The 17,495-nt window shown below is 27.4% G+C and overlaps 2 protein-coding genes across 2 annotated transcripts; both read right to left on the bottom strand.

The window, feature by feature from the left end:
* Positions 1-2,896: 2,896 nt before the first annotated feature.
* LOC105250630 (structural maintenance of chromosomes protein 1A) lies at positions 2,897-8,713 on the bottom strand. Its single transcript, XM_025409340.1, has 18 exons — positions 8,282-8,713; positions 7,871-7,991; positions 7,701-7,797; positions 7,428-7,609; positions 7,201-7,339; positions 6,659-7,099; positions 6,126-6,533; positions 5,836-6,047; positions 5,600-5,759; positions 5,412-5,528; positions 5,216-5,347; positions 5,016-5,085; positions 4,205-4,509; positions 3,869-4,105; positions 3,605-3,784; positions 3,322-3,500; positions 3,028-3,202; positions 2,897-2,970 (listed from the first exon to the last, which is right to left on the bottom strand). The coding sequence occupies exons 1-18, from the start codon at positions 8,391-8,393 to the stop codon at positions 2,923-2,925; spliced, it is 3,315 nt and encodes a 1,104-aa protein (XP_025265125.1). The 5' UTR covers positions 8,394-8,713; the 3' UTR covers positions 2,897-2,922.
* Positions 8,714-9,239: 526 nt separating this feature from the next.
* LOC105250621 (structural maintenance of chromosomes protein 1A) lies at positions 9,240-15,644 on the bottom strand. The gene is made up of 20 exons (XM_011256808.3): positions 15,427-15,644; positions 15,055-15,175; positions 14,831-14,930; positions 14,583-14,761; positions 14,367-14,505; positions 13,782-14,246; positions 12,997-13,425; positions 12,713-12,924; positions 12,395-12,563; positions 12,185-12,307; positions 11,990-12,121; positions 11,805-11,870; positions 11,551-11,708; positions 11,374-11,471; positions 10,921-11,225; positions 10,539-10,814; positions 10,240-10,419; positions 9,943-10,121; positions 9,670-9,847; positions 9,240-9,582 (listed from the first exon to the last, which is right to left on the bottom strand). Exons 1-20 carry the CDS (start codon positions 15,536-15,538, stop codon positions 9,514-9,516), a joined length of 3,690 nt encoding a protein of 1,229 aa, XP_011255110.1. The 5' UTR covers positions 15,539-15,644; the 3' UTR covers positions 9,240-9,513.
* Between the last annotated feature and the right edge of the window lie 1,851 nt (positions 15,645-17,495).

The raw sequence follows: 17,495 nt of genomic DNA, 5'->3' as shown, positions 1-17,495 counted from the left end.
AGACAATTTAATCTAAATAAAGACTAAATAATCTAAATAAAGACGATTATGAAATAATAACATTTATATGTATGACTTTTTTAATCTATACAATTTCAATATCAAAATACGTTGAAGCCTTTAAATACAAATCTGAATAAAATTACCGTATGTTTTATGTATTGTACTGATAATATCAAATATAATAATTATATAAAACGGTTTACCGCATGAATAATCGTTTATCGTTGTATTATTAATTTTTTTTTACGTTTTATGATAAATATATTTCTTCAATTTCAAAAATATATCGAATGTTTTTAACATTCAAAATATATAAATGCGTATTTAAATCAATCATTATTAATTATATTTATTAACATAATTATTAAAAAAATAATTAGTAAATTTATATCGATTTTATTGAATAAATGTATTAGCCTTTCAGTCAATATAATATTTTAATCAGTGCATTTACGTTATCATTTTTATCTTTGATCGTTATAAGTGTGTTCGTCATATATGTAATGGGTACTAGAGCTGAAGTACACTTATGTTATATTATATTAATGCAAGCATAGTGCCATAATAATAATAATTTTAAATTTTGTAATAATTTTGTAATAATTTTGTGATCTTTCATGTTATAAAAAAATATTTTAGAAAGAGATAAATGCAAATAATATTATGTATACAAATAATATTATCTACAATAGTATAGAATAAATAAAAGTATCTTTCACACAACACTTAACAACTTTATTTCATATTACAATATAACAATGTGTGTTATATTATTTAATTTTTATGAAATACAAATTTAATAAAATAAAAAAAACTTTATGAATTAACTTCGTATACAGATTCTGTAGATCAAAGATAAATAACACATAAATTAAACCTGACTTGCTTAAATGATTCTTGTACATTATAATTTCAACAAAGAGATTTGTTTAAAAGAAAGCATTGTTATAAAATCTCTGTATTTAAGAAAGTTATTGAGAGAAATTTGAATTTATTAATTAATAAAACGTTTCTCTCTTTTTAATATCTAATTAGTGGTTATTAAATTAGATTAAAATAATTATAGAAGAAATAATACATATAATAAAAAAAAGTACTACATTTGTGATATCAAATCTATACAGCATTTCAACGAATATCAAAAAATAATAAATGATTATGTGTGCACACACACACGCGTTTTCTGTAGATCAAAGGTAGATAACATAAATAAATTAAATCTGGCTTACTTAAATGATTCATGATTCTTGTACATTACTTCTTGTACATAACTTCAATAGAATCTTGTTTAAAATAGAAATAGCATTGTTGTAAAATCTCTGTATCTAATAAAATTATTGACAGAAATTGAAATTTATTAATCAAACGCTTCTCTCTTTTTAATATCTAATTAGTGGTTATTAAATTAGATTAAAATAATTATAAAAGAAATAATACATATAATAAAAAAAGCATTGATTTGTGATATCAAATCTACACATTAGCATTTCAAGGAATATCAAAAAATAAGTGAAATGATTATAGGCAGAGATGCCAGATTCCAGCCTTTCGGTAGCATGAAGGGGATAATAGAAAGAGACAAAACATGATTCTTCCCCGCTCTTTTCTCACAGAGAAGAGCGAAAGAGAATCATGTTTTGTCTCTTTCTATTATCCCCTCCATGCTACCGAAACGTCGGAATCTGGCATTTCTGATTATGGCTGCCTTCCGTTTCACGTATTGAGCGCATAGCTCGCAATCAGTGTGATGTACGTATTAATATCGTTTCTATTAATGCATAAATATAGTCTTGGAAACGGAATGAATTTTGATGCGTTTAATGTGAAACAATATCGCTATCGAAATAAATGACGCACACATGTTTCTACCACGTTTCACACGTGTATATACACGAGGTTGTTGACTCTTTGCGTATACTCGCATTAACTTCTTTGGATCCAACCTGTAGTAGTTGATGCATTATTAATGCACTGGAAATGGGAGGATTCTAAAAAATTCTATGCACTATCAATGCGCATTAAGTGTAACGTTTTCTCTGCAACTTATGCGTTTCATCCGAAACGGAAGGCATCCTATATATGTACATGAATGCATGCACATATTTTCTGTAGATTAAAGATAAATAACCAGAGTCCAGAGTCTTGGTGCCGTTTTCCTCACTCCAAGTGCATGCTAGCGGTCGAGCGCCGCGAAAAGCAGTACCGTCTATGCCGATCTAGTGATGATAACAAAGAGGACACCGTCGCATAGAAAAAGAAAATATAATAATTTATTATATTATTTTATATTATATATATATATATATATATATATATACACATTTTTTTTTACGCGATGGTGCCCTCTTTCCTATCCTCATTAAACTGGCATAGACTATACTGCTTTTCGTGGCGCTCGGCCGCTAGCATGCACTTGAAGTGGGAAAACAGCACCAAGATCCGGACTCTGTAAATAACATAAATTAAACCCGATTTGATGATATGATTCATGATTCTTGTACATTATAACTTCAATACAGAGATTTGTTTAAAAGAGAATAGCATTGTTATAAAGTCTCTGTATTTAATAAAATTGTTGAGAAATTGAAATTTATTAATTAATAAAACTTCACTCTCTTTTTAATATCTAAATTAGTGATTATTAAAATAATGAAAAAAGAAATAATACATATAATTAAAAAAAACGTATTACATTGATTTATGATATCAAATCTGTTAGCAACGAATATTAAAAAATAATGAAATGATTATGTGTGTGCACACACATATTTATAGAATACATATGATAATTTAAAAGAAAGTATGATCTGCAAAAATTAATTATAAAATTATGTAAGAAAAATCTCCTTTAAATTATATTATAGCAGATAATAAAATTATCATTTTTTTTCCTATTTTGTTGTATTTTCAATATTGTCTTCATAATGACACAGTGAATATCATACTCTCAGTGCACGCCGTCTTAGGCTAAAATTAACAATAGACAATCGTAAAAAATTAAAAATAACATAATTATCAACTTACTTGAGTGGTAACTCCTATAAGTATGTTGGCATGAAATGATAAATTTGTGTTTAAAGTTATTGCGATAGCTTGCATATTCTTCATTTGAGATCGCATGTAGTTAACAAGCTTTTTAATATTTGACTTATCTAATGCTGCATCAGCTTCATCCATAATAAAAAATGTTGGTTTATAACTGTAAATAAAAATTTGCAATTACTTTTTTCAAAATAGCTTTTAATTTTTTTGTTATTCATATCATAAAAAAGCATATAATATATGAACATAAAACATTAATATAATATTAAGATATACCGCAGCATTGCAAATCGAAACGCCAAATTAGCGATTGTTTTTTCCCCATCAGATAAATACTGTAGTGGTTGACAACGTTTAGATGGCGGTATGCAACTGTAATTTATACCGCTCATATACGGCTCTTCAGGATTTTCTAATATGATTAATGCTTGAGCCGACTTATCATTAGTCAAATTCTGCATAGAAAATAAATAATATATTTGTAATATATACATATATGCATGTGTGTAAAAACACTTTTACAAATGGAATCATGATAAGCATAATTATAAATACTGACTTTGTATATAGAATCTATGTCTTCAGTAATGTGTTCCAGACAATTTGAAAATAATTTATGTCTTTTTGCTTTAACAATCTCAAATTGTTTATTTGTATTATTAAATTTTGTACGCAGCTCTTGATGTTTTTCATTTGTTTCTTTTATCTGTTGTATTATCAAGTCGACTTTTGTATCAGCCTATACATTATCAAATTCATATATGAGAGTAATTGATTCATAAAATTATATCAAATATACTATACATTAAGTAAAGCTTTATACCTTAAGATCTGGTTTTCGCAAAGCCTTATATTCATTTTGAATCTCTGTAAGCTTTATCTTAGATTGTTCAATAATATTTTGCAAGTCTGTTGTATTACTATAAATATGATTGGAAATTTGTGAGAAATCAATGTTCATCATTACTTCCCAAACATTCGATTCTGTGCTTATATTCGAGTTTGAACTGCTTACATCGTACGATATCTCTGATAACGTTGGAATAATAATTCCTTCCAGCTGTGAAAAAATTTGTGAAAAGCATTGGTTAAATTAATGTTCAACATTTAATATTTACAAATATTTTAAAGTAAATATATCTCTTAGTAATTCGTTAACCTTGCATTCTCTAAGTATATCTTCACATTTTTGTTTCTGTTGTTTTATTTTCGTCCGTATAAGCATGTATGCCTTCTGATTTTCTAAATATAACTTTGAAACAATGCCAATTTGTGATCTATGATCATCCAATTCTGTTTTTATATTTTCCAATATTTCTATTTTAGTTTTATAATCATCCTTTATTTTCAATAGTCTTATTTCAATCTGTTCTACATTAGTTTTTATATCTTGTTCTTTATTATAGGCTTTTTTATATTCTACATTAGCTTCCTCTATAGCGCGCTTCCATCTTAAAATTTTATCTATTCATGCAAAATTTATACTTATATAAAAAATAGAAAAATAGAAATAATTAAATATGATACATTAACAAATATGATTTGTGGAAATTTACCTTCAAATTCAGCATTTCTATTGAATTCACTTTCGAAATGTAATTGATTGTTAATATAATTTCTTTGATTTACGATTTCCATTTTTTTTGTTAATCGCTCTTTATATGAGCTAAAAAGTTAATGTAATTTTTATATATATACATACACATATAAAATTTCAAGATTAAACATACCATAAATTCTTCTCATAACAGATAATATCCGGCACATTTACTCTTTTACAAAAATCAATGAAAATTTTGTTTTTAATTTCATTAATATTATTCTTTAGGGTTTTAATTTTTTTATCTCTTTCCTGCATTTTATGTTGAATTAGCAATATTGCTGTCTAAAAATTGTATGTAAATAGTAAAAATATTTTTCTGTTATAGCTCATAATAAAAAAATTTAAATACATTATATATGCAAAGTACATACATCTTGTGAACTTAGTTCCTTTTGAAGATCGTTTAAATTTACTTTATGTATCTTAATTTCTTCGATCTATAAAAATATAAACTTTGTACATTATTCAAATAAGATGTCGAGATTAAAAAAACTATAAAATATAAATTATTTTCTGTATCTTACATATACATTCATTCATTACAAGTATGTACACAAAACTACTTACAATGTCTTTTAAGTCTTTTTCTATGACTTTATTTTTAGCAGTAAGTCGATTTATATTCTTATTAATTGTATCAAAATTAGATTGCAGACAAGAAATTTGAGGTAGATTTTTTAATTCTTGCTTTAATTGTCCCTAAAATCACATATATATAACATACAAATTATTTTTATACAAATTCTGTAAAAAAATCTGTAACCTTTCGTTTGTTTAATACAAATGAATTTTCCCATTGTTTTGCTTTTGCAATAAGATCAGTTAATCCTCCAGATATAAAACCATTTCTTTGAAAATAACATCCATCTAATGATACACACTAAACAATATTGTATAGATAAATATCAATATACAATAAATATAGAATATTTCAGGCATAATTATTATTACATCATAATTGCCATCACTTTGGAATGCTTTTTTCCTTGCATCTTCTGCAGTCTCACAAACTATAGTATTTCTAGCAGCATATAAAACTGCCTTCTGTATTTGCAGAGATGGCTCTAGTACGTCATATAATAATTTACAATTTGTTTGTTCTAATTTAGTACTATAAAATAATATTACATTATATTATCATTAACAAAATATATTTTATAATTATTTTTATATTTATAAATAATTACCGTAATCTATCGTTTATAGGTTCCGTTTTTATTGAATCAAGCGGTAAAAATGTTTCAACACCTATTTTATGCCTCTTTAAAAAATAAATGCATTGTTTTGCTGTATATTTAGTATCAACTACAATTGCATTCATATTTTTACCAAAAACTTTAGTTATCGCAACATTATAACGTGAATCCGTAGGCTTGCAAAGATTAAATAAGCGATCGTGCTAAAAAATAAAATATATTGACTGTTTCTAAGTGATTATTATTATAATAATACTATCTAAATTCTAATTGAATGATACCACGCCAGGAAAACATTCTTTTAAATTTTTTATTATATTAGCTTTTTTCTCTTGTTGTAAAACTTCGGCACTTTCATACGAAATTTTTGCAATATCGCTTATTAACTTTAACGATTTCTCTTCTGTTTCCCTAATTTCTTTCTCTATTTTTTGCTTTTCCTCTTTTTTTTCCACTAATCTTAATTTAAAGAGATCATTTAATGTTTGTAGTTTTTGAACTTGCGTTTCGAGTTGTTCCTTTCCTAATGTTTCAATCTTTATTTTACTTTCTAATTCCATTTTAGATCTATTTTGATTATCGAGATCATATTGATCAACTTGTTGATCATGCATTAAATTATTTATATTATTTATAAAGTCTTTTGCTTGACTCTCAGCTTCAGTCTTTAAAATCATATAATCATTAACCTTAAATAAATTGTTTTTATATCAGTCAGCGGTTTATTATAAACCAGTATTAAAAAATATAAGATTTAAATTTTATGTGTATTTGTGAAGTATTTTATATATATTTTATTGTAATAATATAATACCTGAGAGTTGTGAAGTTCTACAATGTCATCTTCCGATGATAACTCCGTTAATTTCTTGGTTATTATTTCTAATTCATTTTTTAATTCTTCAACAGTATTTTTATGAATGTTATGCGCATTATTCACACTATCCAAAGATGCACGAGCATTCTCAAGTTTTTTTTGCCAATACAAAGTGTTACTCTCAATATCAACATGTTTTATTTTTTCTCTTTGAATATCATTTTCAAGTTTTAAGATGCTTTCTTCAGTTTTATTCAATAATTCAAATAATGACTTAACTTCTAATTTAGTACGGTTTAACAAATTTATCTTAATTTGTTTATTCTGCAAATTCTCTGCCATATGCAGTTTAATTTCCTTTTGCTCGGTTTCTAAAGATTTGACTACTTTTTTTATGAAAATCAACTGAATTAATTGAAATTTAAATTTTTCTTTCATCTATAACATTTAAAAATTATTTTATAATCAAATGAGAAAAGATATAAATAATAATTTTTGAAAAGATCATTATAGAGATAAGAAATAAATGTGAGATATACATATTGTTTTTGCAGCTGCAAATATTTTTCTGCTTCTGTTTTTTCTATCATAGCAGATTTCTTCTGTCGTAATTGTGTCTTTTTTATCTGATATGCAAACTGTACATCCTGATTTTCTTTCAACAATTCTAATCGTAATCTATAAAAACATTCAAAGTTTTTTAAAGTTTAATAAATTTTCAAACTTACAATACAAAAAAATTGCATAATTTATTAAAAGTATATACCGATTATATTCTGCTTTGTATACATTAGACCCACTAATTTCTTCAAACATAATAGTCAGTTCTTTTGACATATTTGTTGTTGCAAAATATTGAATACAGCCTTGCGGCATTAAAAAGTTTCCTGCTTTTATATCTAAACCGAATACTTTCAATTCAGACATATAAATGTCTCTAGTAACAATCTATGTAATAAGATCAATCATGAAAAAAATTAATAAGTACATTCAACAAGAAAAATAATTTTTAAAAATTGTGAAAAACATAGAATTCTACCTTGTTATCTATTTTGTACTGATTGTCTTTTCCTTGTATTGTTCTTGTATAACTTTTTTCTATTTGATCTTTCATTAAAATTATGGTTACATAAGCACTGTAGTATAAATATTAAATGTTAAGCATGATAAAAAATAAATTAAAGTATAAAGAAAATATATTTTTAATACCCTTCTGCTGCTGGCTCTCCAATGAAAGCTCCATGTACAAGTTCATTGAGATGTTTAACACGCAAAATACTTAATGTTTCGCCTAATACAAAACTTATAGCATCCATAATATTTGATTTTCCTAAAATACACAATGTAAAATATATAAAATACTTATTTATATATTTAGATTGAAACATAAAAATAATAAAAGTTAAAGAAGCAAAAAGATATTCCACATATATCCATATATTCTATATATGGAAAAATTAGAATTTAAATTCATTTTAAAAATTTTAGTTAGATTTAGATTGTATTAATTTTATTTATTTTACAGAAATAAAAAAATAAAGGAAAAGAATTGAAGAGAGAAATATTATTCTTTTCAATTAAATAAGTTGGAAGGTTGTAGAATATCTTTAAAAATCTTACCGGATCCATTCGGACCAATAATAGCTGTAAAAGGATGGAAATGATCAATTACTACTTTGCCTCTAAATGACTTGAAATTGAAAAGCGTAATAGCTTTCAAAGAAATCGACATTTTCGATCACGAAAAACACAGTCGATGAAAGTGGACAGTTGACGACGGTTGCTTTTTACCGTTATTTTCTAAATTTGAATTATTTGATTGAACAACAATGACGTCTTTGAATTTACTATCTTGATTGGCTGCGTCTAGCAGATAAAGCTATGCGACTGTTATAAAATCGTGAATATGATTGGCGTACTTTTAATTTTGGCTTAATCTAGCCAACATACGCCAATCAGATTCACGAATTTTATAATTGCAAAGTAGCTTCTTCTGTTGAACGCAGTCATTGGTTATCAAACAATCGACAAATGAAGTGCTTTATATCGTAATTGTCGCGCTATTATTTAAATATAAAAGAATGATTCTTTTAAAAAAACAGCCCATTATTTAAATATAAAAGAATGATTCTTTTAAAAAAACAGCCCAAATTTTAAAAAACCTAATTTTAAAATTTAAAAAAAAGAACATTAAAAAAATTAATAAGTTACTTGTTTTACATTGATATCTGTATGTATACAATTTACTTGTACTCGTTTACTTAGTTTGGATTCTATATAACAATTCTATATAATAATAAAATTTCATATATATACACATATACACAAGCATATCATGTCATAAATAAACGAGTTACAACATAATATTGTATCAGACAAATTATTAATTAAAATATTAACAATATTAAAACATTACTTGAGATTACTCTCTTATTATTTATTATAAAACATATGTTATGATTAATTATGCATTTAAAAATGTGCATCTAGTTGAAACAAATCTTATATACAAATTTATAACTTCATTCACAAGATTTTTATTAAAGTCAAGTTTTAAAAGTTATTTACATTAATCACAACATAACTTATAATTTTCACATTGCAATGCTCACTCTTATCCTGATTTATGTTCAGAAAAACATATATAATTTATTAAAAGTGTGATATTAAGGTTTTGCAGTAATCTCAAAACAATATCAAGAATGTAAATAAAATGTATCTAGAAATTAAATAATAATAATAGCATGTCACGCACTAATATTTCTCTTTTCCAAAATAATTAAAGATCATCCATTGTAAAGATATAAAAAAAGACAACAATAATCTTTCTTACACTAATAACTGTTTATGAGTTAATTAATATGCGTGGGATATGTAGTTAAATCGAGTGTTAACACTTTGCTTTCCAAACATTCGCCTACCTGAAATACAAGAAAAATGTTATAATCAACTATAAATGAAAATAAAATATATGTAATACAATTCACATAATTGAATAATTTACTTACGTCTGGGCAAATTCCAATAAGCGCATCTGCGTGTGAATAAAATTCTTCTTTTAATGATATAACGATTGTCTGCAGTGAAGTTGTTTTGTCACGAATATAACTCGCCACTTTTCCTATATTAGTATTATCGAGAGCTGCATCGATTTCGTCCAAAACAAAAAATGGCGCAGGTTGAAAACTAAATATGGGGACAAGAATAAATATTTATTTAATTATTTATTCAAATTGCACATTATAATATAAATTTAATTTATTTTTGAAAATATATATTACCTGTGAATTGCAAATAGCAGAGCTAATGCTGCGACTGTTTTTTCTCCACCAGATAGATTGGACATAGGTTGAAAACGTTTGCCTGGAGCCACGCAATTATAATTAATACCATCTAAATAAGGTTCCTCAGGATTTTCTGGTCCAAGAAATGCCTGTGCGGATTGATTTTTTGCTAGACTCTGAAACAATCATTATTATATAACTATATAATACATACATAATATACATACATAATATATACATAAGTGCAGAAAGAAACATATAAATACTTTTATAAAAATCCATTAATTCACAAACCTTATAAATAGGATCAATCTCGTTCGCTACATGTTCGAAACATGCCATGAATCTATCGTGTCGTTCTTTTTTTATTTTTTCGAATTGTGTCTTTGCTTTCTTTGCCTTCTTGCGAGATTGTTCAAACTCTTCATTGGTTTCTTGTAACTTCTCTTTTGCCAAATATAATTTTTGAATTGCCTGTAAAAAACGAAAAATATTTTTATATTTTTAAATTCTAAACTTTCCTTTTTAATTCTCTTATTTCTAAATTTTTTATATTTATTGATGTCACATTTAATATATGATATTTTACAAACCTTCATATTTGGAGCTTGTATGCGCTGTATTGTATTTTGCAAATCATTGATTATTTTTGTTAACTTATCAGTTGTCTTTTTAATATCCTCTTCCTCAATATCTTTCAAATTTTCTGGTAAAAGTGCATAATCTATAGTAATCCTCCTTTCACGTTCGTATTGTTGCTGTGTGCTAAATGACACATCAGAATTTGTTTCGTTGCCGTTCGTCGTGCTAGTTTCACCTGCTATATCTTCCATATTTCCATGCAACATAGGTATCGCAATATCTTCCATCTGAATTATTAAATATATCGTTAAAAATTATATATATTTAATAATCCAAAATAATATACAATCTATATAATATATAGTAAAATAATCATCATCTAAGCACACAAACCTTGCATTGCATCAGGATAGCATGTCGTTCGGCTTTTTTTTGTTCAATTTTCGTTTCAATCGCGTTAAGCTGTTTCTGAGCTGCTTGAATATCCTTAGCGATTGCTCCTACTTCACGTCTAGCTTTACCGATTTCATCTTCTTTATGATCAACTTCCATTTTCTTAGCATTACGAGATGATTTCAGCTGTTCCATTTGCTGCTCGTCGTGATCGATCTCCGCTTTTTGATTAAGTTCTGTTTGTTTTGCAGATTCAAGCTTATCTTCTGCATCTTGGACCGCCCGTTCCCATCGTAAAACATTGCCTGCATTATAAAAATAATGTAAAAATTAATAACCTAGTATGTGTTAACATATAAAGATTACATAAAATAAAAAGACTTTTTAGATAATGTGTGAGAAAGAATAAACATATAATAAATAATTTACATAAAATATTTGTATAATACATACTTTCAGTGTCGCGTTGTTTTTCAAAATCTAATTGATTATAGATGCGATTGCATTGATTGTCGAACTCTAATCGCTTCTTTGCTCTTTCTTGTTGTGATCTGGAGTATATTCAATCTCTTAGCATACAAATATAAAATAACATAATTTTTCATATTTGATATATATTTTTTTTGTTACCTCAATTCTCTTTCTTCATATTGACGAATATTAGAAACCCCTATCTGTTCACAAAAACTAGCAAACACATCATCTTCAACATTATTCATTTTTTCTTTAATGTTTTGTATTTCTTGGTCTCTTTCAGCCATGGTCTTTTCAATAGCAGCTATTGCAGGCTATAAGACATAAGAGATAAGAAATCTATAAAATACTGAAGTACTTTAATATGCAATTAAACATATACATATATATAAAAGTATGTCATAACTTACACCAAACATATTTAATTCGTTTTGCAAACCATCTAACTCCACCTCAAGATCCGTAATTTGTTTTTGCTACAATAAAAATTTTATTAATGCATTTTTTAATTTCAACAATATATTTTTTATTTTTCATTGACATATTTTTAAATAAATATATTTTTCATAAACAATATATAATGTATAACACTTACTGTTGCAGATAAGTCACTTTTGTTGTATTTTAGACGAGTCTCTAAACCACGTATTTGAGATTCAACTGTATTCAATTCAGATTCCTTGCGCGATTTCTTCAAAGATTCTCTGAGTTCTTCTGTTAATTTTTCCTGTAAATTAAAGTCAGAAATATTTGCATCTCTATAACATAAAAAAAAATATGCATATATTACCTTTTGTGCCTTCAATTGAGACATTTGTTTTTCATCCCATCTTTTTGCTTTCTTTGCAAGATCCAAACTGCCACCAGATATGATACCCGCTTTTTGATAAAACGTACCATCTAATGCGACGCACTATAAATGTTTTATCACATTTGTTATACATTAAATATTTTTTACAATATTATTTTATTCACAAGTTAAAATTATAGATATATTTACATCATATCTAGTTTTCTTGTCCATCTCATATGCTACTTTATTTGCATCTTCTGGTGTTTCACATACAAGAGCATTATTAGTTGCAAAGAGAACTGCTCTATCAATATCCTTTGGAGAAAAATGCAATACATCATACAGCAATTTCACATTCTTTGGTTCTTGTATATTACTGCAAAGTATAATATAAGAGCATAATAGTATAATTATCACTACAAGATTTATGTAAAATAATTAGAAGATAAAAATAAGTATCTTTTGTAGTATTAATATTTTTGTTAAAGCTTTATTTTTTTGTAAAGATTTATTTAAATTATTTACCGAAGACGTTCTTTTAATGGCTTAGCTTGGATATAATCGAGTGGAAGAAACGTTTCCGGTTCAAGATATTGCTCTTTTAAATATTGGATACATTGTCTGGCCGTTTTCTCGGTATCTACTACAATAGCCTCCATATACTTGCCAAGTACTTTTGTAATTGCAACATTGTATCGCTTGTGTATTGGTTCGCACATATTATACATGCGATCATACTGAAAAAAAAGAGATAAATGTTTTTATTTCTACTAGATATTGAAATATTAAGAAGAGAGAGATATATGTACCACTCCTGGAAATAAACGCTTGAAATTCTCCACAATTTCCGTCTTTTTCTTAGTTCTAGATACTTCATGCTTATCGACCTTAGCATCACCAAGTTGCTCCGAGATGCTCTCCAACTCTCGCTGTAAATTTTGGATCTTATCTTTCGATGTGCCTACGTCAGATTGCAAATCGGCTCTAAGTTTTTTCTGATCTTCTAACGCAGCCTCCGACGTTCTTATGTGCTCTTCCAATTTCTCTACTCGTTTAAGAGCCTCATCTCGCATGTGACCCTTTTGTTTATGCTTATTTTCTATTTCGGTCTTCTTTCTTCCTTCGTTGTCGAGTCTATCTTGGTCCGACTTTTGTTCGCGATTAATTGAATCAAGAAGTTGAAGATATCTCGCAGATTGTTTACCAGCTTCTTCTTTTAAGCGATTATATTCGTTCACCTTAAATTATTTTATTAGTTAATTAAATTTATATTATCATGCAAATTCTTAATTATATATATTATATACATAGTTGTATGTACACATAAGTTTAGAAAAAAATACATTATTAATGATTATTATTAAATAATATTATTAATAATATATAATAATATTAATAATAATAATATCTTATTAATAGTATAGTAATATAAATATAATATAAAAAGTAAATAATAAAAATAAATAAAAAAGTAAATAATAAAAATAATATAAAAATAATAAAAATAATATAAATAATAAAAATAATATAAAAATAATGTAAATTATATGTTTCAAAATTTAAAATATGTAAGAATCGCACAATTCATGTATACCTGTTCATCTTCTAACTGCACATCCCTTCCTTGTAATTGTGATTGTCCTGCTATGCTTGCTTCATAAGCAGCTTTAGCTTCTTCTACCTGTCGCAATTCCTCCTGCAGTTCATGTATATCTTTCTTATGAGCCTCGTCTGCAATACGTGCTTGAGCCAAAGATTTACGCGCAGATTCCACTTTCTTTTGCATATGTGCAACACGTTCTTTGGCTTTGATAAAAGTCGGTCTCTTTTTCGTAATTTCCACTTCTACTTCTCTAATATCCTGTTCTATCTTAGCAAGATCTCTCCCCAATTTACCAGCATCCTTTTTCTTCTCTTTCAGCAATTCTTCAGCTTTCTCTTTCTTTTTTTCAATTTTCTCAATCTCGTGTTGTTTCTTCTTTTGAGAAACTTCAAAATTTTCAGTGCTTTTCTCATTATGAAATAATCGAAATAACTGCAATTCTACTTGTTTTTCCACCTAGAAATAAAAGATAATTTAATTTCATTGTTGATAATTATATAAATACATGAAGAGAATAAATAATTTTATTTCTTCTCTTTAGAATATTAAATATTATATTAAAATTAAAGAACGTACATATTCTTCTTTAAGACGTTGATATTTTTCAGCTTCCTCTTTTTCCAACTTTGCCTCTTTCCTTTCAGCAGCAATTCCTTTCTTTTTCTGATATGAAAATTGAGTTTCTTCTTCAGCTTTCAACATTTCTGTTCTTAATCTACATTTTTCTTTTATTATTTACGATTACATTATCGATTATATTATAATTTTCCATAATGATATTTAGAAATTTACCTTTCATATTCTGCTTTCAATGCACCAGAATTACTGATCTCTTCAAACAAAGCAGTGCGTTCCTTTGGATTTTTCATAGCTATAGATTCAACTGCACCTTGGAATACTAGAAAATTTTTTGCTTTAACATTAATACCAAGCTGCTCCAATTCGCTAAGATATCCTTGGCTGCTGACAAGCTGTAACAAAAAATATTTTGAACATCTTTAATTATATGTATATAAGGATATTCAAGTGCAAAAACTTACAGTGTTATTTATCCTGTGCTCAGAAGAAGATCCTTGCACAGAACGCATAAAACTTTTTTCAGTTCCATCTTCCAATTCAAATACAGCTGTCACTGATGCACTACATTCAACGAGAAATTTATAAATTTTTACATACAATTCAGAGAAATATTTAGATTAATCTAAATTTATGTATCTTTAAATTAGCATATTAGTATTATATAAATGTATGTGAAATTATATACCTTCGCGCTACTGGCATTCCAATAGATGCACCATGGATGAGTTCACTGAATCTCTTGACTCGCAAGCTACTAGTTTTCTCGCCCATGACGAAACTTATAGCATCCATAAAGTTAGACTTTCCTGTAATATGTAATAAGAATACATAACAGTACATACATGTAGCTTGTCAAATTTCACGCAGGCTAAAACATCACATCATGATTTTAGCGAATGCAACTGTTATTGGATTTGGAAAAATGCTGATCTGATCTACAGGTCTCATCAATAGACATCTACAGGTATCCGGCAATCATAAACAATTATTGTTTAACGATTCCGTAACTGTTACGTTCGCTGAACGCCCATTGTTGATACACAGACTGATAACCTACCAGATCCATTGGGGCCAACAACTGCCGTAAATGACTTCAACGGGCCGATAATGAGCTTTCCTTTGTAAGACTTGAAGTTCTCGACTTCGATATGTTTCAAAAACGCCGGCATCTTCGAGAATAATTAAAAAAACTGCATAAAATCAGAAGGTAGCGGGATTGGCGCCACAAAATTTTCAACACAAGCGAACATCACCGTTTAACTATCTCCTTTTAACAATGAGTAAAAACGAGAAGAGCGGAAAGTTCGATTAGATACACGAGATGAGCGATGATACTGCCATCTATAGGTAATTCTTCGCAAACAGTCGTCTAAAATTTTAGGGCGATATTATATCTATTGTAATAATGTAACATATGGATTACCGGTAAAAAAAAGTTTCTAATTTCTTTTCTGATCTCTTTCTGATTTCTTTTTCTATTTTACAATAACCGTGGTTATCAAGGCGATAATAATCAGTTTCAGTTCGACACATGTCACGTGACAAATAAAATATTATAATAGTTGTACTATATTGAAGAAAACACGAAATAAAAGAAAGATATTTGTTTCTCGCAGATGGTGAGTATAAATATCATATATACGAATAAAAATATCTTATCATATCATATTACGTGTATATATTTGACATATAGATTGGGTTTAGTTCAAGTTGAATTTAAATTAAATTTAATAAAACAATGATGAACTCGTTTTTAATCAGGAATATATGATGATATATACGAAGCGAATATAATATGTATATAATTGATAAAACACTATTAAATTACGAAAATAGTAAAAAAACACCGAGAAAAGATACATAAATGCTTAATTGTTATTATTAATAAATACAATATATTAATAAATACAATATATTAATAAATACAATTAATTACATTAATAAGTACAATATAGATCGAAACACGTTTATACAGGAAAAATGCGGAGAGGGGGGAGGGAGAGGGAAATAAGAAAAAAAAAACTGATATCTCGTAATTAACGATTCGTGCATTCTCATTCGTTGTACTGTTTAGGATACGAGGCTACGAAGGGTACACATGGGCGAAATGGAGAATGAAGAGAGGGTGAAACTCGGTGAAAGAGATGGACGGATCAAGCGGCGAAGGGGGAGAGGAGGATGAAGGCGCTATCGGCCGTGAATAATACGCGGTGGCGTCCGCATCTCATGCGTCCCGTCTCGTGCATGTTCGTGCGTTCGATTCGTCGACTCGGCTGGATGGATTGATAAAGATTAAAGGTAAAGGGAGGTGGCAGGGTCCAGGGGTGTTTTGGAGTTAGGCGACAGAAGTCAGCCAGCGAAACGAAGCGGGCCCGCGTGGGGGATGTCACATAGGGGTTTCCCCCCCCTGTCCACCCCCTCCGCCCCTCTCAAGCGTAAATACATACAGATGCAGACCGGATTGATGCATTGACCGGCGCAATGACGTAGGTATGCGACGTATTCTTTTTCACGATTATTCGTGGATCGATGATTTCGCGATTGCTGTCATTTCGATTAATTAGGAATGTATCTTAAATTCTCACGAGTAAAATTAGAAATCATTTCCACGCGTCCATATATATCGCTATAAGTCTTTTTGCAGTTGATTCATTTAATTATTTCTCTGATTTGCACAAATATATTTAATTTATATTCAAGTTATATTATTGTCTGGAAATCATTTTTTCCAAGTTAATTAAGACATTTTACCTATTCTTTCCACGCAAAAAATTGCTTTCTATATAAGTACTAAAAAAACAAAGAAGCAGAGAAAGACAGATAAAGATAGAGAAATACTATTTATATTAAAATATTAAAAATAATTATATTTAAAATAGATGAAAACTATATAGAATTTATATATATATATATATATATATATATATATATATATATGTATATAATTTTATATTTAATAATATTATTATTAAATATAAAATTGTGTTATTAAATTTTATTTGATTTTTAAATATAATAATATTTCTCCAATTTAGTCTTACGATTTTTTGTTTTATATTTTATGCAACTTAAAAGTCTTTTAATATTTTGCTTTTCATCTTCTTAATTTTCTATTCTTAAATACTT

The sequence above is a fragment of the Camponotus floridanus genome, unplaced genomic scaffold, assembly GCF_003227725.1.
Source record: "Camponotus floridanus strain SB8 unplaced genomic scaffold, Cflo_v7.5 scaffold26, whole genome shotgun sequence".
Lineage (NCBI taxonomy): Eukaryota > Metazoa > Arthropoda > Insecta > Hymenoptera > Formicidae > Camponotus > Camponotus floridanus.
The sequence above is the reverse complement of the archived record's forward strand: the minus strand, read 5'-3'. Positions and strand labels throughout refer to the sequence as shown.